Here is a 24,940-nt window from a genome sequence, read left to right as displayed (position 1 = left end):
CAGATTATCCTAATCCAAGTGTCTCCCCTCCATTCTGGGACCACTTGGATTTGCCCGCAGGCCCTGTCACAAGCTGCTATTTCTACAGAGAATTCAGCTCGCAAGTAGGGATGGCCATCGTTGCCATTGCCATCGATGGCAATTCTGCAACAGGCCATCGATAGTGCTAAACACAGGGGCAGGGCTTCGCGGGTGTCAGGGGGCGGAGCTATGCTCCATGTCCTGGCACTTTGAAAAAAAAAAAAAGCAAAACATTGTTTTGCTGTTCCATCGATGGAGGGAAACCATCTGGTTCTCCCCCATCGATGGCAAAAGTATTCGACATCGGCCATGAACCATCGATGATTTCGAATCATCGATGGTCGATGGCCATCCCTACTTGCAAGCCCTATATAAAATGTCCGCCGCCATAACAGAGTGCCTGTCCCCCATGATCTCCCCCCAGACAGTCTCTCTCTGTGCACAGGGAGCTGACAGGATGCGCTTCTGTCAGCCCCTGCTGCGCTGACAGTGTGTAGATTCTAATAGAATCCTCACACTGTTTCCTACCTGACTAAGTGTAAAATTTATAAAATAAAAAACACCTGACTATCTCTAAATCTTCTGGCTGCCCTGCAGTCCTTACAGCATAGCACCCACTCCGGTGGGCACCTAAAACAAACTGAGGATTCTGGGATGCAGAGGGAGGAGCCTACCTCTCAAAGCTTTTAGCATAGGTGCCTGGCTCCTCCGAACCCTCCTACATCCCAATGTCAGCTGTGTCACCAGGACCATTGAAAGATTAAGTACCTTTAGTTGTCGGATACAGGTGGCCAGACCTCAGCAATTGCTTTCAGAATAACGGCTAAAGTAACTGCCGTACCGGTGGCTGCAAAGATGAGGAAGTTCCAACAATAGTTTTGTAAAAACCATCATTCATACCAAAATAATTTAGCCACAAGGTACCCTTAGGCAGGATATCACCCTTACTACTGGATATCACCCATAAGCCCCGTACACACGGGGGAGATATATTGCTCAGCAATATATTGCCCAGTGTCTCCTTTGCATCAGCGACCAGAGATAGTCGCTGATAAAAAGGAATCTCTGCTGGGGGAGCCGCAGAGATAATTAGCTGGTCGCAGGCGCAAGCTCCTGCGATTACAATGGGGCAGAAAACGGGAGCGCGCACCCGGCGATTTATCGCTGGTGCGCACTCCAATCACTGGCAATATGGTCGCCTGCGACCATATTCCCAGCGATTATAGCCCCTATCGCCCCCGTGTGTACACAGCATTACTGCTTGAAACCTGATAAAGTTGGAATAGAATCTGGCTTATGTTTTCCAGTGTGTGAATGGTCAAAAATGCAGAGAAGTAGAATTATATAAACACTTGAATTGCAGCTGCTCCCCCATCATCCTCAATAATCCCTTTCTGTGATCATCCTTTTAGTACAACCCGTATCACACTTAACACAATATGTCACCGGCAGCGCCAATAAGTATTGCTATGGAGCCCATTGAACGGTTAACAGATGTCCCGTGATCCCTAGTGAGGCCGCACTATGGCCAGCACCAGCACGGCAACCAGTTTATTACATGCAGTGCACAGCTTTCATTATACAATAACAAATGATAGTCATAAATACAATGCAGTGGCCCGCTGTAACAACCTGAAAACCCAGTCTCACCCCCCAGCACAAGGACGTGGTTGTGTCACTGGGAAGCGCGCAATAGGGCAACCCGTATTAGCTTCATTCCAATCCAGTAATGGGGAGGTAGGGAGGGGGTAGGTTCATAGGTTGTGGTATTCTAACCTGTGGGAAACCTAGGCAGGGGGGACCTCACAGCAGCCTAACCTGCTGCTTCCCTGGTGTGTGACTTCAGACTGACCGGGGGATGGCGCTATGACATGCCAATGACAGGTATCTCTCTACACTTCGTCTGTATCATGTGTCGGAGAGCAGTGCGGACGTCGGCGTCTGCCACCTACAGGACTGCGCCAAGTACACGCGCCAGCGGGTGACAGCGCCGGGACTCGGGATCAGGACTCACCATAAACCGCCGTCACTTTCAAATCCGGAAGTGTGCACCTTTCATCAAGTACCGTGCGGAAACACTCAGCCCGCCGGAACCTGTGTTATACCGATTTCACACACTCAAACGCAGAGACAGCGGTGAGTTCCTATCTGTGTGTAGTGTAGCGGTTAGTTAAACGCTGTGTGCGGGGCTGCCTGTATGCCTGTCCCCCTGCCCTCTGTCCCCAGACATATATACAGTAGTAGCATACCCTCCAACATGACCCATTCCATTAGGTACAAAATGCTCTGTTTCTGGACCTTCCTGCCAGTGGCAGTTGCAGCTGTCAGGCTGCAGCACAGTCCAATATTCAAAAAGGGGAGCCACACCTAATGCCACTCCAAACACACTGTCCTGGACTTACAGGCAGTTGATGTGACCCCCCTCTTTGAATACTGGACTGTGCTGGAGTCCAACCTCTGTAACTGCCACTGGCAGGGAAGTCCAGGAACAGAGCATTTTGTACCTAATGGAATGGGTCATGTTGGAGGGTATGTAGTAGTGGCATATATTACTTGCCTACCTGACCCTCTCCATGCGGTAGAAAATGCTCTGTTCCTGGACTTCCCTGGTAATGTAGGATTGCCATCACCTGTGGGAAGCTAGGTAATTGATAAGAAAGGTGCTGCACCACAGGTGATGGCAAGAATACATTACCAGGGAAGTCCAGGAACAGAGCATTTTCTCCCTCATGGAGAGGGTCAGGTAGGCAAGTATGATTAAGCTCCACCTGTGGCCCTTTTAAAATGTGCCCATGGGTAAAGAATACACCTGTGCACCTGTTAGGTGACTTCACAAAGTTGTCTGAAGTCCTAGTTTGAGGATCAAGTTTAAAAACCCATGGTCTTGTACACTGCTTCTCAAACTGGGTCCTCATGACCCCACACAGTGCATGTTTAGCAGGTCTTCTCACAGAATCAAAAGTGAAAAAATTAGCTCCAACTGTGGCTCTTTTAAAATGTGTCAATGAGTATTGGATGCACCTGCCTGGAGACTTGAAAAACATGAACTATGTGGGGTCCTGAGGACCGATTTTAAGAACCCCTGGTCTTGTGCAGCAGTGGCCAAACCGGTCATCAAGATCTACAGTCCATTTTCCAGACCATCTGTGGCTCTGTAGAATGTGAGAACAGTGGTAGAAAAGAAGACTCTTTGCTAGGGGCACTCCAAGTGGTATATTGTAATATTTAGGAATAACTGTGAGGACATACTGGGTTTTCAAACATCCCATATCAACTATCAAATTAGCAAAAACATATATTGATCTTCAGTAATTTATTTTAGGGGCCCACATGCATATAATCTTTTGACAGTATCGTCTAATGGTGTGTACAGACGGTAAGATATGGCTTCCGATGTTGCCGATATAGTGAACATTGGAAGCCATATCGCATGCTGATCGCATGCTTTTTTAGGGCTTGCGAGCCTGATGCGCTGCCAATATGCGCTCCCATGTGAGCGCAAATCGGCAGTGAAATAGAGAGGGCAGGCAAGACTATATAGTGCAGATCTGCTCTACATAGTCTAAAGGTGGCCATACACACGCAGATTTATCTGCAGATCTGTCTGGTTGGAACAAAAACATGGTTATGGATGAGAGCAAATGACAGTTGACCATTTGCTTGGAAATGCTGGAAAACTAACAAACTGTCACTCATCCATAACCATGTTTTTGTTCCAACCAGCCAGATCTAAAGATAAATCTTACTAGTGTATGGGCACCTTTAATTGTGCCACTCTAGCATGCCGTGTTATGTGAGTCCCGATGCGATCTGATCGCATCGGGACTCGCATAGCACTTTATATGGCCCCGTGTGTACACACCAATAATCAAACTGGATATGTGTATAGCTAATTAAGGAGTCAGGACCCTTATCAGGGCAGATAGCAGAACATACTGAGGGATAAAATCTTGAAGAGAGGAAAAGTACCAACCAATCAGCTTTCAGCTGTCATTTTATAGGCTGTGCCAGAAAAATAACAGAAGCTGATTGGTTGCTATGAGCAACTTATCAACATTATATCTCCAATATTGCTCAATCTCCCCCTTCCAGAGCTGGCATCTGTAAAATAAATAAAAACAGTTGAAAAATGTCTGTAAATCTGCTATTTGATCTTTAGCTGTGATTAATCACAGTATATGTGGGGTTGTTATCAACGAAATCCAACTATATGGGGTCAAATCTTGAATTGCATATAAATGACAGACTCCAGACATGCTTTCGCATATATGATCTTTGACATTACATATCATATGTTTTTTGCAGGGAGTATAATTGATAATGAATGAAACATATCAACTTGAACTGTTTCCTCAGTATAAAGTAACATTACTGCTGCTTAAAAATGTGAAAAATGCCTCTCAGCTAAGACAGAAAGCAATGGATGGATCTATCGATGGTGCTTTATTGAATCCTGCAATGGTAATTGTTTTATTTTATTCTTATTGCACACTGCACTGCCATTTGACATAGATAAAGAAAATTCAGGGTTACATTTTCTGCATACATTATTTGTAAGATAAAGTGTTGAGAAGCTGACAGATTATTTTGTCTAAAGGCCCATACACACTTGACGATTTTCGGCTCAAAATCGCCTAGTGTGTATGGCACAGAGATTGCCCACTAGCGATGATGCGCGCTCCCGCATCATCGCTAGGAAAGTGGTTCATCTGCTGGTTTTACCAGCAGATGAGGCGATGATGGATGGTTTTTCATCCATCATCGCCATGTGTGTACGCCTGCCGGGCTGAAAGATTAACCACTTTCAGCCCGGCGGACCGCCCCGCTGCCTCGCCCCCCCCCCCCCCCGCCCCCCCGCCTGTCATACTCACGGCACCCTGTGCTCTCCCTCTGGCCGCCTGGCTGCTGCTGCTGCTGCTCCCCCGGCCAGGTTAAACACCCGGCTGGCCCCGCCCCCCCCCCCCCTGCACAACACGGAGCAGACAGCACAGAAGTGCTGTCTGCCCAGCTAAACACACTGACCACCACTGTTTATATATTTCTGCCCACTGCCACCAATGTATTAATTTAAAGGCAGCAAATATTATTATTATTAATATTATATATATATATATATATATATATAGATACTTGCAGGCCCGGCACTCTCAGTCCTTTGCAACTACCGCGGTGCCCTCCAGGGATAATGCAGATAGGTAAGTACCAGCCGGTACTATCGGGCGGCACTCCAACGGATTTAACTCAGGCAGTAAAGTACAGACTCACAACTGCACGTCTAACGTTTCGGTTTATTCAACCTTTTTCAAAGACTTTGAAAAAGGTTGAATAAACCGAAACGTTAGACGTGCAGTTGTGAGTCTGTACTTTACTGCCTGAGTTAAATCCGTTGGAGTGCCGCCCGATAGTACCGGCTGGTACTTACCTATCTATATATATATATATATATATATATGTATATAAATATATATATATATTATAATATACCATATATACTCGAGTATAAGCCTACTTTTTCAGAACATTTTTTATGCTGAAGAAGCCCCCCTCGGCTTATACTCGAGTGAGGGTCCCACTTGAGTCAATACGTTTTCCCAGTTTTTTTGTTGTCAAATTAGGTGCCTCGGCTTATATTCGGGTCGACTTATATATAATATATATAATATATATAATATTATATGGCCAGGTAGCGCCCCAGGCGGGGGGGGGGGGGGCGCTCCGGCACTACTCGCTCCACTGGGGAAGGAGGTGTGATGCGGGTGCCGCGTTGCTCCACGGTTTATCGCTCCGAGGGAGGGAAGGGGCTGCGGGTGATGCGGCCGGCGCTGCATGGCTCCACGGGGGGGGAGGCCGGCGGGTGATGCGGTGAGGGCTGCCACGTCGGAACCTTTGGAATTCAAACCCAGCCCATTTATAATGAAAGATTTTCAGCAGTCTTTCGCCCTTCTGAAAATCTCTTGCTCTTTGGGGACAATAGCTCAGTGTGTACGCACTACTTTGGTGAAAGATATATCTATCAAAGATTTTGGCAAAGTCTTTTGAAATGAAAATCTTCAAGTGTGTATGGGCCTTAAGCCAGAATAAACTAATTTAATGTACCATAGCAGTCAACACAACTTTGTAAAAACTAAAGCTTACACTAAAGCGACTTCTCAGAGGGGAGAAAAGTCGCCTGTGATCCCTCTTTGGTACAGCATATGCAGGGCCGGCTCTACCACTAGGCAGCTTTAGGCAGCTGCCTAGGGCGCCAGGATCTAGGGGGGCGCCACCAAGTCTGCCTATCAAAAAATCAATGATGTCTGTGAAGATCCTTGTTGTACTTAATGCAGGTGGCTGCTGTGGAACCTATAAGACCTCATCTCCATACTTTCTCTTGAGGAATACTTCCCTACATTACTGCCCTCTCTACCTGTACTCTGTTATGAGTGGCAAAGGTGAGGGTGCTGGGGGCCTCCAGTGAAAGCAAGAGTCTTACCCACCTTCCTGGGGGGCTGGGTGGACCACTACATTTTTGGGAGGCTACCTGCCATTCCAGAATGTTAGGCAAGTATGCATTAAGGGGTTGGAAAATGGTTATTGGTGGCAGTATGGGGGGGGGCGGCAGTAGGTTGTAGTTTTGCCTAGGGTGCTTAGAAGCCTTACACTGGCCCTGACCGTATGCAGTCATTTAGCATGTGATGTATCATATGCGATCCCAACCAAGCCTTCCTAGAGACTTGGGGATCTGACATATCTATCCGGTAAACCATGTGACCCTGACACCCAGATGCGGTGCACACAGGACTGCACATCACATTGCACCTCATATCAACAACATACGATTTATCACTGTGGGAGAATGCCCAACATTCTCTAAAATGCTGGACTTCACCCATGCTATCCCCAGCACTGTGTAGATGCTGTGCATCTATTCACTTACTACTCTTATACGTACAGCAGTGGTGAGAATTATACCCCCTAACTTGGCCATACTTTGAGACAATTCTTGACAATTAGGACAGTTGATGGGTATGGCCTATCACACATGCCCCTACAATTATTATTATTATTAACAGGTTCTTATATAGTGCACACATATTCCGCAGCGCTTTACAGAGAATAGTTATAAGCAAAAACGAATGCAAAAACATAACGAATTACAGCACAAGACAGTTTAGGACAAGTACTTTTTTTTTAGCCGACTGTGCCGACAGGCAGTATTTCTTGCCGTACCATCCACTAGGGCATAATTCAGGGCTGGGCAACACCGGCCCTCCAGATGTTGATGAACTACACATCCCAGAATGCCTTGCATCAGTTTCAGCATGGCCACATAGCAAAACTAAGGCAAAGCATCCTGGGATGTGTAGTTCACTAACATCTGGAGGGCCGGTGTTGCCCAGCCCTGGAATTGGTTGCAGAGTAATGTGGTGTTTAAGATTAATTATAGCTGGGGGCGTGGCCAGGACCGGCATGGAGTGAGACGCATCTCACTTGACCTCCCCATCTATCATCCTAAAAACCCATCCTGAAGGGACCCTGCCCGGGGCATAAATACCTCCAGCTGAGGCGAAGCATCCCCCCGACCTGAGGCGCCCGCTCCTGAGTCCCTGCTTGACCCGGTGCCCGAGCGATCCGTGCCCCCACTCCTGGACGCGTGAGCTGAGACCGGACAGCGCCGCCATCTTGCGACTGGCAGCGGGGACGTGCGCAAGTGCCGCCCTGCTCGCCAGCACATCACACAACAGCCTGCTGCAACCGGAGACCGGGGAACAGGTACAGGCTTCCCTGGACCCCGCTCCGACTATACCGCCACCAACATACGGCGCGCAGAGGGGACGCTGTCTGCCGCGAGGCGGGAGAGGCCGCCATCTTCCCTATACCTACTGAATCTTCCGTCCCCAGTCTCCTGCGTGATATCATCCGCGGCCCCCCACTCACCACACGGGGCGGACAGGGAGGAAGCCTGACACCTCCTGGACCCAGAACTGCATCCTCAGGGGGCGGCCACACTCCTTCTATAATCCCCACACAGAAGAAGCCTTGGGAACACCAGCCTGCACCTCCCTTCTGCAGCACCAGGTACACTGTGGGCCCCCCTGGAATTGAATTACAACGAGGGGGTGGTGGGGGACTCTCCACATTTGGGATCTCAAGTGGGTCATGCCCTCCTGGAAGCCCTAGAGGCTATATAAGTACTGTACCAAGCCTGCACAATAGATTGAGCCGATCACTGAGTTACCACACTACTTCAAGTGCCCTGTGGAAGTTATCTAGTTGTGCCCTTAAGCTCCTGTACTCCCCCTACCCGGACACCGTACTTACTTCTTTCTATTCTTAACACATAAATCCCTCAACTGACTGAGATTACCTTAACAGTGGGACAGTAACTGTTTCAGCAACTATCTACTCAATACCAGCTCGCCCTCTGGTGACCCCTGCTGGTATCACAATGGTAAAAGGTAATCAAAACTCAGCAGCTGCCAGGCTGGAAAAATTCTCCAGGCAGCCCCCTCAACCTAAACAACCTGAGGATGCGCAACCTGCGCCCCCCCCTACTACCCCAGCCCCAGCTGATGAAACCCCTGACGACCCCTTTCAAAGGGTTCTCGATGCAGTTACGGCCACTGAAACAAGGCTGGCAGACAAGATAGGTCAATTGCAATCCGACCTGTCCATCATCCATCATGACCTGCAGCGGGTCCGGGAGAGGGTGGACGAGGTGGAGGCGCGTACATCCACGCTGGAGGACACGGTGGCCCCCCTAGACAGACGTACAGCTACCCTTGAATCCCAAATGCAGGCAGTCCATAAGAAAATGACTGATATGGAGGGTCGCCTTAGGCGTAATAACATCCGATTTGTGGGCCTGCCTGAGAGGGAAGAGGGAAACTCACCAGAACAATTCCTGGAAAAATGGCTCACTGACTTCTTTGGGGCAAAGGAGTTCACTAACCAGTTTGCGGTTGAGCGTGCGCACAGAGTCCCAATGCGCCCGCTTCCCCCTGGAGCACCGCCACGCACGTTTCTGGCTAAAATTCTACATTATCGGGATCGGGACACCATCCTTCGCTTGGCCCGCACGGCGGGCCCCCTCAAGTGGAATGGATCGCCCATTTCGGTTTTCCCCGACTTTGCGGTGGACGTCCAGAAGGAGCGGGCACAATTTGTACCGATAAAGCGGAGGCTTAAGGAACTTAACATACAATACAGCATGCTTTTCCCGTCGCGGCTAAGAGTTATCGCGGACGGAGAAACAAAATTCTTTGCAACTCCACGAGAGGCGGCAGCCTGGCTCGACAGGCACAGACCACAGAGACGTGCGCTTAACAATGACTGATATCAAGCAATCATCTCCCCTTCGAACGCATTGGGTTAAGTAATTATTCCGTCAAAGATGCCTCATGTTATGCTTGCGCTGTGTTGCCAAGGTCCACGGGGTATACATATCTCGAGGTGAAACTCTGTGTCAGATTATGCTGATTGGGATGCTCCCCCTCTGTTAAAATGTTAGATAGGTGCCCCGGGCGGACATACCCAGTTATAGGATAAGGCTATGGTGGGAGGTCTATGACCGGTAGTCATTATATTCTTTGTCCCCACACCAGCTATAATAACTAGGGTTCAGTTGGGCAATGTTTACTTTTTCTTTTTTGTTTTTTGCATGTTTTAGAGGTGAAATTTTCACCTACATTTTAGTCTGATAGTGTTTTATTTCTGGGATCCAGGTATGCCGCAGTTGGGTATTGGTATACGGGGAGGGGGTAGGGTTAATGTCTCCCTAAAGGGAAATAGGATTGTGTATGTGACTGTTTTTATGTTTTTGTTATGTCAGCAAGATTGGTACATAATGTTCTTATTTAATATTGCAGTGGTGAGGAAACCCCTTGTTTTTTGGCACAGGTATAGATGGGTGTTTTGTCTGCTCACTCCCCCTCATACTAACACTATGATATGGCCTCACTAAATTTTCTCTCCTGGAACGTGAGGGGCCTCAATGACAAGGTGAAGAGGTCCCTGGTAATTAGGCAATTAAAAAAGTATAATCCAGACGTAGTATGTCTCTTAGAAACGCATTTAGCAGGGAGTAAAGTGCTGTCCCTCAAAAAGCCATGGGTCGGCTGGGCATATCACTCTACACATACCTCCTCCTCCAGGGGGGTATCTGTACTCATTAAGAAAACTGCTCCCTTCTCTGCGATAGACGTCGAAATCGACCCCTGGGGTAGATTCATTTTCATAAACTGCTTACTAAACTCTCTCCCTGTACTATTGATGGCGGTATATATTCCCCCCCCCATATTCTCCCTCTGTCCTTAAAAAGGTGGCCGAATTCATGGCATCCCATCCCAACACGGCCACTATATGTATGGGAGACTTTAATAACCTTCTGGACCCCATAATGGATAAAGTCTCTATGAGACCACATCCCACTCAAACCAGGCTGACACATTTCCCGGGAATAGTAGCAGAGATGGGCCTCATGGATGCTTGGAGGGTAAAACATCCTACTTCTAAACAATACTCATGCTTCTCCCACTCCCACTCCTCCTTCTCTAGGATTGACCTAGCACTGATTACACCGGATCTGATACCTAGGATCCGCCACACTAAGTATGAGAGTAGAGGCATCTCGGACCACTCCCCTATTACGCTCCACTTAGACTTTAATTGCCAAAGAGGTCAGTCAGTATGGAAACTTAACCCCTTCTGGCTGACCCGTATGGGTACGGGATTGGACCTTGAGGCGACATGGAAGGAGTTTTTTGAAAAAAACTCTGGCTCTGTAGCTACGGACGTCCTCTGGGATGCCTTCAAGGCGTTCCTTAGGGGGACCCTGATCCAAAGGATCTCCAACCTAAAAACGTACTACAAGAAACAAGAGTCAGAACTAGAAGCACTGTGTGTTGCAACTGAATTAAAATATCTCACGGATAAATTAGAATCCTCCAAACTAGAGTGGTTGGGTGCCCAAAAAGAATGGAAATTATATCTCTTAGACAAAACCCGATACAAACTAATGTTCACCTCTCACTCGACCTATGCCTTTGGGGATAGGCCAGGCAGTTACATGGCAAGGATTATGCGAGGGGAAAGGGGCCCTTGTACAGTCATAGAACTTCACACAAGGAGCGGCCAGGCAGTCACTCAAACCTCTGACATCGCCAACGAATTTGTCTCTTACTATAAAAATCTTTACACTTCCAAATCTTCATATGAATTGGATGATCTCAGAGCATATCTACACAACATCACACTCCCCTCTCTATCTATTGAAGATCGTAATATGTTAGACTCACCCTTCACACTTGAGGAAATAATATCTGCTATACAGGCCTCCCCCAACGGCAAGGCACCGGGTTCTGATGGAATCCCGTCCGAACTATACAAGAAACACATTAATTTCTTTGCAGCCCACCTACTGGATATTTCCCAACAAATACTTGATGAGGGTAGTCTCCCGGCATCAATGTTGGAGGCTATAATTATCGTTCTCCCCAAACCCGGCAAAGACCCCTTTTATCCTGACTCCTACCGTCCTATCTCCCTACTCCCAACAGATATTAAGATACTGGCTAAAGTATTGGCTGCCAGACTCAATCGAATTATTACGCACATAATTCACCCAGATCAGACGGGCTTCATGCCCAACAAAACCACCTCCATTAACCTCCGCCGTCTGTTCACACACCTACAGACTCCTAGAGAGGACCGGTCCACTTCGGCCATTGCCTCCCTAGATGCAGCAAAGGCATTTGACTCGATCGAGTGGGGCTACCTTTGGGAGGTAATGGATCGTTTTGGTTTTGGCCCAAAATTTATTAGGTTTATTCAAACCCTATATGCCTCACCGACGGCTAGGATATCGGTAAATGGCTATTTATCCCAATCATTCCCCCTGTTCAGAGGCACTAGCACTAGGCAGGGCTGCCCCCTGTCCCCCGCCTTATTCGCCATTGCCATCGAACCCTTGGCCTGTTTGATTAGAGCAAATAATAACATTGCCGGCCTAAAAGTAGGGTCCAGGGAAGACAAAATAGCCTTATATGCTGACGATATCCTCTTATTTATTCATGACTACTCCAACTCACTGCCCCTAATATTTAGTACCATTACAGAGTTCGGTCATTACTCCAGATTATTAATTAATTGGTCCAAATCCTCTATTACACCACTTACAGGCAATGTACCGAACCCTCCTCCCATGCAACTCCCACTTCCATGGTCAGACACCTTTAAATATCTAGGAGTCTGGGTTTCAAACAAACCCAGCTCTTATATCACACTGAACCTTCTCCCACAAATAACCTATCTCCGTACAAAAACGCCACTCTGGAGCAAATTACCACTAACGGTCACTGGAAGAATCAATCTGGTGAAAATGATCTTTCAACCGAAACTTCTTTACATTCTTCAGCAAGCTCCAATATATATCCCGCAGAAGCATTTTAAAAAAATCGAAAGTTTACTCTCCTCTTTAATATGGGCAGGAAAGCGCCCTAGGGTTAGTCTTCAAAACCTCACCAGACCCAAAAATCTAGGTGGCCTGGCCCTACCTGACTTCAGGTACTATTATTATGCAGCCCAGCTGTGCTTTATATGGGAGTGGTTAAATGTAAAGGATGCTACTACTCTCCACATACAACTGTTTGCCCAACACCTCTCGGGAAGCTCCCCACTACAAATTCTGTTAGGCGGCACCACTAAAAATATTAGAATCCCTCTGATCAGACAAGCGATTATTATATGGCGATTGGTTCATGGAATTATGGGGGGCCAGGGATGGGACCCAGAGATATCCCTACTTAATACCCGTGCCTTGCCTGAATTGGCCTCTCTGGAAGTGGACAGTGCATGGAATAGGTGGAGTGTATCCAGTTTGGGAGACCTGTACCATAATAATACCATTAAAACTTTCCAGGAATTACAGGTGGATTTCCCCATTCCCAACTCGCAATTCTATAGATACCTCCAAATACGACATGCCCTCAATAAACAAGTGGGATCTTCATCATGTTCATCTATTAATAATTCCCCTGTTAAAACACTAATCCAGGGGGCCTCGGGAGGGCACCTGGTATCCACAATATACTCGGCTATACAACAGAAATCTCACTCAGACCTTCTCCCCTCTGTTAGGTCAAAGTGGGAAACCGACCTGGGAACCATGACAGATGAAATATGGTCTAGCGCCTTAGAGGCACACAGATTGTCCACAACTAATATCAGATTCCAACAGATACAATATTATATTCTACACCGGGTATACATGACCCCGACATTACTACAACGCATAGGGGGATCATCATCCTCGGTATGTCCCAGGTGCAATGCAGCAGAAGGAACCTTTTTCCACTTACTGTGGTCATGTCCTAGCATAACTTCATACTTGAAAGCTGTTACTGACTTTCTGAGGGATGCAGGCATCCCCGGAAATGCGATCACCCCAGTTTCTTGTTTGCTCTCTGCTTTTGATGAAGAGGCCCTCATTGCTACGGATAGGCGCTTTATGATCAACATATGTGCCCTAGCTAAAGTGGTTATAGCTAGATTGTGGATGAGGGTGGAGGCACCGAGTATATCAGCTTGGACCTCCCTGGTCAACGAAACAGTGAGTCATGAAAAATTTGTCTACCTGTCCAGAAGTAGTGAGAAAGGGTTTCACTCCATATGGTATAAATGGTTGGAGTCTACCTACTCAACAAAAAATACTCCCCAAAACTAACGCCAGGGGACTAGTCCCCTACTATTTGGCAAATCTCCTAAAGTGCGTAGGGACCAACAATATCTGCCGTTAGTTAATTTGTGAATATACCTCGACACCTGGATACAGATGCCTTGCACTTCTACAATTACAAACACTCCCTTCGACATTGTGACCGGCCACAGGAAGAGCCTAATACTTTCCTTTCCTTGTACCTTTGCCTGATAATACTCCCTATAGATTACCTGTACACGACGCTGCAAAAGCACACATAGAATTAACCTATAACCTAGAGATGCTTGCTGTTTTTAATATTATGAGCCTTATATTGATTGGTTACCAATATGCGTACTGTACCACTCTACCTGTATAGTTGCATAGATGTATCACCATTTATACATTTACACAATGTAACCCTCTACTGGATGAGGGATCCTGCACCTATGTACTAAGTCTTGCTTGTATGCAAATGTTTGTTCTTGTTTGTGTTTTTTATATTGCAACTAAAAAAAAAAAACAATAAAAATTTATTGAATTTAAAAAAAAAAAAAAAAAGATTAATTATAGCTGATGTCCCCCACTTTTTATCGCATTAGGAGTAACATTTGGAAAAATCCCTGCTTAGTGGGTGGCTGCAAATAACTGTAATAGTTCCAAGACCACCCAGCAGGTCACATGTTCCAGGTAGGAAGGGAGAGTTCACATTTTACAGAGCACAATTATGATGCATTGGAAATGGCAGACTGATGTTTTGTCATGCAGCACAAGGGGCTTTTATTCTGGTTCACTCTTACAGGCAAATTCCTTCTCAAATGGACAAAACCATGTGCACTGCAGGTGGGGCAGATATAACATGTGCAGATAGAGTTAGAGTTTGATTTGGTTTATAGTTGTTTTTCTATATTTATTATAAAGTTTTTATAGTTATGTTTCAAAGTTTGTCAAGTTTACAATAAAAGATGTTACTTTAAAAATATTATTTGGTGTTCATGTCTAAAATCCGGCAGGGGGTCTAGGGACAGACATACGGGTTGTAAGCGTCAATTTTAGTCAGCCGGCAGGGTGTCTAGGGACAGACATATGAGTGGTAAGCGTCTATTTTAGTCAGCCGGCAGGGTGTCTAGGGATAGACATACGGGTGGTAAGCGTCTATTTTAGTCAGCAGGCAGGGTCAGATATGGGGTGCATATATGTTATTTGGCATTTATTTACCTTCATGTATTGCTCCTGTAGAACTTGGATGATGGCATCACAGGTCTCAGGTATTATTAGTCCCAGAGCTTGAGAGAAATGGAACAAATGAACGTACGTTTTCTCTGCACAGCACTGATTTTGTTTAGGTTCTGTGCTCACACCTCTTTGTTTTGGTATGCCCTTAACCCAGCCCATTATGATAATTTTTGTTTATATCTATCGCGTCAAAAGCCCAAATCAAGAGAGTGTGTACGGTGGTACAATCGTTTTCTTGCGGCTGTTTGGACGGGAGTACATCAGACGTCGCAATAAAATTGTACAGGTGTGTAAGCGCGTATCAGCTGTTGTTTGTGGACAGTCTGACGCGTCTACGGTCGGTCAAACGGTCGCAAGAAAACAGGGATTGTATAGATGTGTACCCAGCTTTAGATTTGGGTGGGGTTTTTCTTCAAAATGAGATCTATATTGCAGTGTAGAAATAAAGCAGTCAGTATTTTCCCTGCACAGAAACAAAATAACTCACCCAAATCTAATTCTCTCTGCACATGTTAAATCTTCCCCTCCTGCAGTGCACATGGTTTTGTCCATTTGAGAAGGAATTTGCCTCTAAGAGTGAACCAGAATAAGGCTCAAGGTGCCTGGCAGCATTTGGTGTGTTTTTTTTTGCCAAAAATGCTTATTTGTTGCAACACGATGTGACACAGATGCACCAGGAGACTATGTGCAATTTGGCATGCAGCATTTGTATATGTCTTCGATGGAGTCTGTATACAAAGCACAACTAAACTTTATAGACATTCAGATTCAGAGACTCGGATATAATAGTGACGCATATAAAAATAATCAGCACACTCTCCTGGTGCATCCTAGTCATGTTGCAATGCATGAGCATTTTCAACAAAACAAAATGCCCAATACTAACAGAGCCTCTGGACCTGGTGCACCAAAAGAGGCTGTTTGGCGCAACTGCAGCAATGATGTATGAGGGCGCATCTGTAGTTCCCACCACACAGATTGCTCCTTTAGTTACATGATGATATCTGCATTTGGTTAGATCAAGAGATTTTAGTTTTCTCTTGTGAGGGTTCAATTCCGTTGCTTGACAGAATTCTCTTCTGTATAAAGTGGCAGGAGTTTTTGGCAACCAGCCCAAGTCTGCACTTTCACCCTTTGGAGGTGTGAGCAGAAACCTGTAAAGTAGGTTTTTGAGGTGGGGCAGAGCTACTGGCGCATCCTAACAGGAAAATCTGTTTAACAGAGCTAATCCTGCGAATTAGAGTGTGAGAATGCATATAACTTGAATTATCTCCTGGCCACTTTACATGTGCCCGCCTAGTTGAGCTGTCAATCACCACCACATCCTGCTGTGGGTATACGGGCGGCCATTGGATCACCTATACAACGACTGTATTGCAAAGAGCGTTGCGCTATATGTCTGAACGACGTCGTTAAGACATACCGATGGTACACTATGGCAGATAGTTCATAGATATATTTCGCCATTTAATCAAACGGCGATATATCGGCTAGTGTGTACCCAGCATTAGATATTACCTTTATATCTTGGGTCCTTCATTCACCAGTAAACCTCAAAATATATTGATCTGTCATGTTATTTTGGCAGCTATTTGGTAAATGGCTGCATACTAACTGAAACCTCTACAGACTTTGCAAGTGGTCCCTAATCAAACCTGGTACACATCTGTATTCTCCACTACTCCTTTGGGAGTCTGGGAACCATGGGCTGCATGTTTTATTACTTATATTCCTTTTTCCTTGTAATCTTCCATGCTTGAGGATCAGTACTTCTGGCCCCCCCCCCCCCTCTTGCCACTACTCATTTTTCTGAGCGATGTTCATTTGCTATGCACGGGTTTTCATATTACCATATATCATGGTACATTAATATTTTCCTTGCATACCTCTATAGGGTGTGGGTCATAAATGTTCCGGAGCGTGGGTCATGTGGACCCCCAAAAAAGCCTCTGAAAAGTTTGTTCCACAGTGAAATATTTGTTGGTCCAGTAAGGGCCACTACCATTGTAAAGTTTTTATTATGTTTAATTTTTTATTTATCGGTTGGATTATTTATTTGTAAACCATATGGTTAGTATCAATGTTTTTATTTGCTTTCACTTAATAATACAGATTCTAGATCCACTTCAAGTTCTCGTGGCCGTAAATAAAGCCGTTCATCTACAGTTGTTGAAAAAAATGAAAACCAGAACTTTCAACTCAGAGATTATTTTCAATTTATCGCCTACCAACAATGTAAGTGCAATCATTTTATTTTTGACCAACCAATACAGCCGAATCATTTCACGTGCTTGTAGCAACTGTTGACTATGTTATTGATATTTTGTGTATTGGGGCCATTGTGTCTTCATAAAATCACTGAACAGCAGCTAGATAACTAAATTAGATGGTTTCTTATTAAATCTATACATATTTACCTACATATATACATATAAGCAAAAGTATTAGTTATTAGCAATGCAGCCACCTATTGTTTTCCAGTACACTCGGATGTGCCCGGTGTGTTAATAAAGTGGGAATACAACTGAGATAACCACTGCTGTTGAAAACTGGAAAAGGTGTCTTTGCAAAATAGGTTCCACACCTTTCATGAAAGATATGTTTAAACTGAAGTTGTATAGATTACATCATATTAATGGCCATAAGTGTGAAAATGATAGCAGGATGTGATGGGGAAAGAATGTACACCAATACAGGGCACTTTTCATAATGCTGTGCTTGATTCATATTAGTATCTAGTGGATGACGAATACCCCTTTTACGGCAACCACATTTCCTGGGCTATTTCCGGGTTGGGCCTCAGTGTAAATGGGCCCCTTAAAAATAACCCGGGAAATGCGATATGTTGAACTCTGATGAGTCCCTTATTAAGGAGCAGTGTAAATGGGTAACCTGGGTCATCTGGCCTGGGACCTGTTTACATCAATTTGAGAATGCTCATACTGCCGGACTGCAGCATCCTGCGATCAGTACAGAGGTTGGGACAGGGACAGCAGCGGTGCAGGGGAGGAAGCAAAAGTATGCCTGTGTGTGGCGTACATTCACCTCATTAACTGCGACTGGGGCAGCCAACCAGCTCTCCCGAGTCCTGCGCCTGCCTCCTGGCACTCCAATAAGTTTCTGTGTTGTGTTTGAATTTGCTGTCCCTCACTAACACACATAAAAAATATATATATATATATATATATATATATGTCTGTGGATGGAGGCACTCCTAAAATAAAGAACACAACCAAAGTTGTACTTCTTGGTTGTGTTCTTGATTATGGGAGTGCCTATATATATATATATAGTCAGGCCTGACTTTCTTTGATGACACATCACAGTGCTGACTCTGTCTTGAAAACGGCCCTCCGGGGATGAAACGTCGACAAATTTATGCTGACTTCTGTCAATTAAACACAGATTTTATTTGCAACTAGTGGTGAGTGCCCTCTCTAATGATCTTCATTGGAACTGTCTACATATATATATATATATATATATATATATATATATATATATATCAGAAACAGAGTGCACCACTATTATATGATTCCACCAACGAATGAACACAACTGTAAAACTTTACAGACAAGAAAAAAAAAATATTTTACATTTAATAAACACTTATAAAATACAATAAACACTTTTTCATTGACTTCAAGTCATTCATTTCAGAGTAAACCCAACGCGTTTCGTCATAACGACTTCATTTGGGGTAACATTCCGTATGATGTTCAGTAGGTCTGCAGGTCTGTGACGGTGATTTACTTTCCCACTGTTCACTCCAGTAGAGGCGCATGTGGGAAAATTCATCCTGTTCCCCTTACCAATCTGTTGGTTTTAGAACTCTTTTACAGAAATTGATGCCGTGCATCTAAGCTAGGATTCCTTTGAGGTCCACTTCTTATTTTTCACCTGAAGGTTATATACCCGTAGTGAGGGCTTATACCCACTACTGAACATCATACGGAATGTTACCCCTAATGAATTCATTATGACGAAACGCGTTGGGTATACTCCTTGTCATATGAAATGAATAACTTCAAATCAATGAAAAAGTTTTTTTTTTATTGTATTTTATAAGTGTTTATTAAATAAAATAAAAAAATTATTCTTGTCTGTAAAGTATTACAGTTCTGTTCATTCGGTGGTCAAATCATATATTAGTGGCGCACCCTGTTTCTGCTTCCTGTCCATTCCTTTCTTCCCCCCCCCTAACAGGGGGGGACAAACTGAGTTGCAGCCCTTAAAATATTATATATATATATATATATATATATATATATATACAGAAGGCAGAAGGATGAACCCGTCGCTCAGGGCTTAGGTAAGCTGCGGTGCAGAGTAGCTTGCTCTGTTGCCGTGAGTCGATGGTCTGTGTCAGCACACAGACATCAATGCACAAATTTCAGAGAGACAAAGGCACTCAGAGGCTTGAAGAAGGTGAAAAAAGCTGGAGGAATTTTATTCCATAGCCTGTCTACGTTTCGGGGGTCATGCCCCCGTCGTCAGGACAAAAAGGCAAAGGTTACCTTTGCCTTTTTGTCCTGATGACGGGGGCATGACCCCCGAAACGTAGACAGGCTATGGAATAAAATTCCTCCAGTTTTTTTCACCTTCTTCAAGCCTCTGAGTGCCTTTGTCTCTCTGAAATTTATATATATATATATATCCTTGGTGTGTGTCCGGCACTCCCCCTCCTTTAAAGTACTTGCCTGGGTGCCTCATCTCATCTCATTAGTGCACTGTTTGCTATAGAAAACCACACTATACATGGCCAGTTATTTTTACATTCTAAAATAAACCCAAAGTTCTAGTGAAAAGAAAACAACAGTTAACAATTTCCGTGAGGCTGTCCAGAACTGACATCAGCTCTTTATTTATTAAGTTATTTATAAAATGCACACATTCACAGCACTTTACAGCGAATATTTAGTAATTCACATCCGTCCCTGCCATATCTATATTCCCTACCCCATTTGTAAACACACACACACACACACACACACACACACATTACTGTTTTCTCAGAGCCCAGTTAACCTGTTTGATTCTCTTATTCTTTTAGGTAATTTTTTCACTTTGTTTTTTTGGTACTTATGAGTTATCTGGGCGCCCGATTTTTTGATTGTATGCCTTAAGTTAAGGCATACAATCAGATGCGATGCGATATCGCATCGCATCGCATGCGACCATCGGATGCGATGACCCGATTTTTCCATAGGAATCAATGTTAAAATGGACAGAGTCCATTTTAACATGGAATTCAATGGGAAAAAGGGGTCCTCTTCATACCCCTACTATCCAAGTGGGCATGGAGTTGGATATAAACCTGTGGCGAGCGTAGCGAGCCACCGAGCCCGAAGCGTGGCGAGCGAAGCGAGCCCCGCGAGGGGACGGTATTCTATGTCCCCTCGCGGGGCTCGCTACGCTCGCCACGCTTCGGGCTCGGTGGCTCGCTACGCTCGCCACAGGTTTATATCCAACTCCATGCCCACTTGGATAGTAGGGGTATGAAGAGGACCCCTTTTTCCCATTGAATTCCATGTTAAAATGGACTCTGTCCATTTTAACATTGATTCCTATGGAAAAATCGGGTCATCGCATCGCATCCGATGGTCGCATGCGATGCGATGCGATGTGCCCGATCCGACCCGATTTAGAAATCGGGCGCCCGGATAACTCATAAGTACCGTTTTTTTTTTATTAAGATTCCCTCCATTTATGGAAAGTTTTTTTTTATTATTATTATTTTGTGCACTGTTTTTTAGTGATCACCAAATAATAATAACAGTACATCAGTTGAACGCGGAGACTCGCCTCTTTTAGAACAGTGTACACCTATGTGTGCATTCCAATGTGGAGGAGATCAAGCCATAGGGCTGCGTGATATCGTCTGGTGATCACCATGCAATATTTTCTTAAGTGGGCCATATCATTTGTAGGGGGGGGGGGGATTCCCCTTTTTCATATGTGGGTTACTCCCCATTTACAGATGTAATTATGGGTACAACATGGCAAGTGACGTCATCCCACCCAACATCTGTTTTCCTTTGGCTCAGATTAATGTATCCTGTCATCCCATAATAGCTACTAGTGGGCCAAATAAATAGAAAGTTGTCACTACCTGCTTTCAGATATGGGTGCTCACTTTGTTAAAGCGGTCATACAAATGGAGCGTCTGCCATCCTTGTCCGGCGCTCGCCAGATCCCTTGCGCTGGGACACGCGTGCGTCTCGTGCGCGCCCCTGGCAGTAGGCGGCCGCTGGCGGGGCTGGCGATAGAATCGCCAGCCCCTGCAAAGTTAAGGCCGACTCCATCTGTATGTGGGGTAATAGGGCACAAGTGATCACCAGACAATATCTATTACGAGACTACAACCTTTGAAAGAGGAGACATAAATAGTGCTTCTTTTTTATTTGTAGCCAGATTGGAGGAGATTTTCATCATCCCTGGACTACATTATTTTCTTTTACTGGGGAGAGTTAATGTAGGTAATGTGTGTTCATCATTCACCAGACATTAGTTTGTAAGTGAGATTTCCCTCTTTCCAAAGCAGTTACCCCCATCTTTTTACATTAAGGATTTAGAGGGACTTAAAGTCCCTCCCCAGCCATTTCATACTTTATTCCCCCCCCCCCCTTTCTATTCAAAAGAACTTCCCCTTCCACTGACCCAGCAGGGCACAATTTCGTCAGTTTATATAATTTTTTCTGCCCTTTGCTGCATTTTATGCCAACATCAAAGTTTGCACAATCAAAATATAATTTCACTTGTTTAAGTGTCTTGTTTCTAAGTACCCTGTAGATGTTAAGCCTACGGTATTCCTTTTGTTTAATATTTGTCATTGTACAATGTGTTACATCTGCCGACTGCTCTTTGTATAAATACTTATGGGCAGAGAATATTTCAACACTGACAATGTAAGCATTGGGTTTGTCATAAGGTTGTGTAGAAAAGATCTTCTATTTTGCCATAGTGTTTGTTTTCCGTTTTCAGCAAAAGTCATTAATCCAAATACAATATTAACTAATGCCCCGTACACATGGTGCGATTCAGGGTCACTTTCGATTCAATTTTGACTATATAGTCTAACTTGAATCAAAATCGAACGGTTTTGAGCCAAATGTGATCAATTCCATACTGATGTGCTCCCGTTCAGTCTATATCAAATACAAAAATAGACTGTTCAGGTACACTGTGCCGCGCGATTCGATCCGTAATTGAATAGAAAATTAATCGCACCATCTACACAACCCTTATGGTTATCTGGTCAAGGCCTAGGTCTGTCACTAATGGTCGACAATGATTAGATGAACACCTAGGAATGGTCGACATTGACAGAAGGTCAACACAAGTAAAATGTTGACAGAAACATGGTCGACACCAGGAAAGGTCAACATGAGGTTTTCATGATTTATTTTAACCAACTTGTTCATACCATCCCAATGGGCAAAGAGGGTTAATATAATAGTGGCCAAACACAACGAGGCACTACACCCAAAGCAAGTGCGAGTGGTCACTGTACACTTATACGCTGTCCATGGCAACATTGACAACCAAATTCCATGATAACCTTGCGTCGACCTTTTCCTGTGTGGACCATGTGTTCATGTTGATCTTTTGCTTCTATCGACCAAGTGTAGGTGAGCCATTCTTAGGTGTCAACCTAATCACTGTCTACCCTATATACCACAACCCACGCTATGGAGGCTGGTGAAGAGATTACGGAAAAGTCAGACCAATAACCGCATTTCTTTTTCCTATTTAAATAGTAGTATCATTTATTGAGGGTATTATCGTGCAGCTACTTTTTCTACTCTAGGAAATGAATTTGTGTAAACAGAATAATTCTAAAAAAAGAAGTGTAACTTAATGAATGTCTTTTCCGCTTAGATTTCGGAAGCTTTTAAAAAGTTTGGCCTGTCAGACAGTGATTCTGCAGTTCTTGTTGTTTTGACGGACAATGGAACTACAGTTTTGGATCACCAAGAAGTATTATCTCACGTAGAAGGCCAACAAGTTCCTCTAGCAAATCTGTCACAGCTGACCGATATTGTGAAAGTGAAAAAGGTACCAGAAGCCATCAGATCACTGGGTTATTTTAGATGAGTTTGTTTGTTTTTATTGCAGTGTTGTGTCTAAAGGGGCCCATTCACCAACAGTGGTAATCCCCTGACCACCCAGGATTTCCGTTACACCATCTGAGGGGTAGATTTGGTAAGCTCGGTGATGGGGTTTCGGCGCATTCCCCTGAATGCGCCGAAACATAACCCCTATACCCCGGCGTGGCAGTCAGGATTGGTGGGCATTTCCCCTATATACCACTTGTGTATGGGCTCCTTAAGATAAACTAATTAATACTTACTTATGTGTATCCAGGAGACTCCAGTAGTGTACATTAGAACAAAGCAAATCTAGCTCCCTTGCCTTGTTTCAGTATGACATTTTGTTTTTTTACTGTATGCTGTGATTGCAGTTAAATGTTATTTTTGTAATCCCTTACTACAGTATATGGCACACTATTTTTAAGATACTGCAATAAAGGGAGTTGAAGAACACTTCTATTGTTTGCTTGAGGCTAAATAAAAAATATAACAGGTTCTTACTGTTTCAGCTTTATGCCAGAATGTATTAAATTCACAGTTGCATAAAAAAAAAAGTTTTTTTGATGCCATAAACAACCCAAATTAGCTTTCACGTGCAGTTTTATTACAGTAGCATTCACCAAAAAATAAGTGCGCATGCTAGAGTTGTCTGCCCTAAGGCAGTATTCAATGAGAACTATAACGATGTGCAGCGAATCCTGTTTAGGATTCGCTGCACATTCTCCACTGCCCGCCGCGTTCCGGAGCCTCGCCGGCTCCAGTATTCAACGAGTCAGGGGCTCACTGCCCCTGACCGGCGAATTTTAACTCCTGTGGCGATGCCGCAGGGAGCTTGAGGACGGCGGCGGGCAGGGAGATGGAAGTCTCCCTGCCTGCCCCAGAACGTTTGTGGGGGGGAGGTGGGCTCCCCGGGAGCCAGGCAGCACAGGCTGACACCCGGGATAGCCAACAGGGGACCGGGTATTCACTACACCCGATCGTGCATATGTAATGATCGGGTGCAGTGAATATATGAATATCTAATGAGCGGCTCGGCTCCCGGCCCCCTGCTGGCTGCTGTGTAAAAAAAAAATTATTATTATATTTTTTTTTTTTTTTATTAAATATATATTCATGTGCTTACAGCACATGAATAAAAATAGCATGCCCCTCCTCAGAATAAAATTCCTGATTTTTTTACACCAAATGTAAAAAACAAAACACTTTATTTTAAAAGTTCACATTCCACTTCACCATAAAAAGATAGCGATTGCTACTCGGTGAACAGGGCCGGCGCTACCCACTCAGCAGCTCCTGCAAAGCAGGGAGGCACCATGCTGAAAAGGCGCTCCCTCCCTCCCTGCTCTGCTAAAGCTGCCTCAGCCCTCACTGTCACTGCCTCCTGCACGCCGCCCGCAGCACCTGTCTGGCAGCGGGCGGCAGTATAAAGAGCTGCTCCCTGCATCGCGCACACACTGTCCTCCTCCTGAGACCTTCCTCACGGACACTTGAGGCATGTAGCGCTGTCTGTGAATGCGCGGATGACATGTCATGTCCGGATCCGCCCCCTACCCATTGCTCCCTGTGCCTGTCAGCTGTCAATCACATGACGAACAGGCAGCAGTGCCGCCTCCCCTTCCTTCCCTCTTCTCAGTGTGCTGCGCCAGTGCCACTGCCTGTCCTCAACACTCTGCCCCCTCTATCTCCTCCCCTCTTCTTCCATCTCCTCCTTCTCTCCCCTCCTTTCCCCCTCAGTCACAAGTGCTGCACATACTTTTTGTACTGCTTTCGGAACGCATCGCACACACATTGCATGCATAATATATGTGATTCGCGCAGCGTGTATGGGCACCTTTAGTGCCTGCAACATTTTGCAGACACAGCACTGAGATGGTGTATGCATACATGTACATGCACCCGAGATCCTCCATAGGAT

At 45.0% G+C, this 24,940-nt stretch overlaps 2 protein-coding genes across 7 annotated transcripts in view; one reads left to right on the top strand and one right to left on the bottom strand.

The window, feature by feature from the left end:
• ALG10 (ALG10 alpha-1,2-glucosyltransferase) overlaps positions 1 to 24,940 on the bottom strand; it is an 82,341-nt gene that overhangs the window by 38,546 nt on the left and 18,855 nt on the right. Inside the window, exon 1 of one of the 5 annotated variants that reach the window (XM_083182927.1) lies at positions 2,036 to 2,183. The exons of 1 other annotated variant lie outside the window; for it this stretch is intronic. The gene's annotated coding sequence lies outside the window, so the exon portion shown is untranslated. Of the gene's footprint in view, positions 1 to 1,797; positions 2,006 to 2,035; positions 2,184 to 24,940 lie in introns of those variants that run through there. 3 more of the 5 variants (XM_083182928.1, XM_083182929.1, XM_083182930.1) reach the window with 3 other exon arrangements.
• Positions 1,878 to 24,940, top strand: part of TPRKB (TP53RK binding protein) — a 27,992-nt gene continuing 4,929 nt past the window's right edge. Inside the window, exons 1-4 of one of the 2 annotated variants that reach the window (XM_083182932.1) lie at positions 1,878 to 2,157; positions 4,378 to 4,482; positions 17,045 to 17,167; positions 22,814 to 22,990. In XM_083182932.1, the coding sequence (XP_083039058.1) occupies positions 4,441 to 4,482; positions 17,045 to 17,167; positions 22,814 to 22,990 (342 nt within the window). In that variant the 5' untranslated portion in view covers positions 1,878 to 2,157; positions 4,378 to 4,440. Of the gene's footprint in view, positions 2,158 to 4,326; positions 4,483 to 17,044; positions 17,168 to 22,813; positions 22,991 to 24,940 lie in introns of both variants that reach the window. The other variant, XM_083182931.1, reaches the window with a different exon arrangement.

The sequence above is a fragment of the Crinia signifera genome, chromosome 4 (genome assembly GCF_055691185.1).
Source record: "Crinia signifera chromosome 4, ASM5569118v1, whole genome shotgun sequence".
NCBI lineage: Eukaryota > Metazoa > Chordata > Amphibia > Anura > Myobatrachidae > Crinia > Crinia signifera.
The sequence above is the reverse complement of the archived record's forward strand: the minus strand, read 5'-3'. Positions and strand labels throughout refer to the sequence as shown.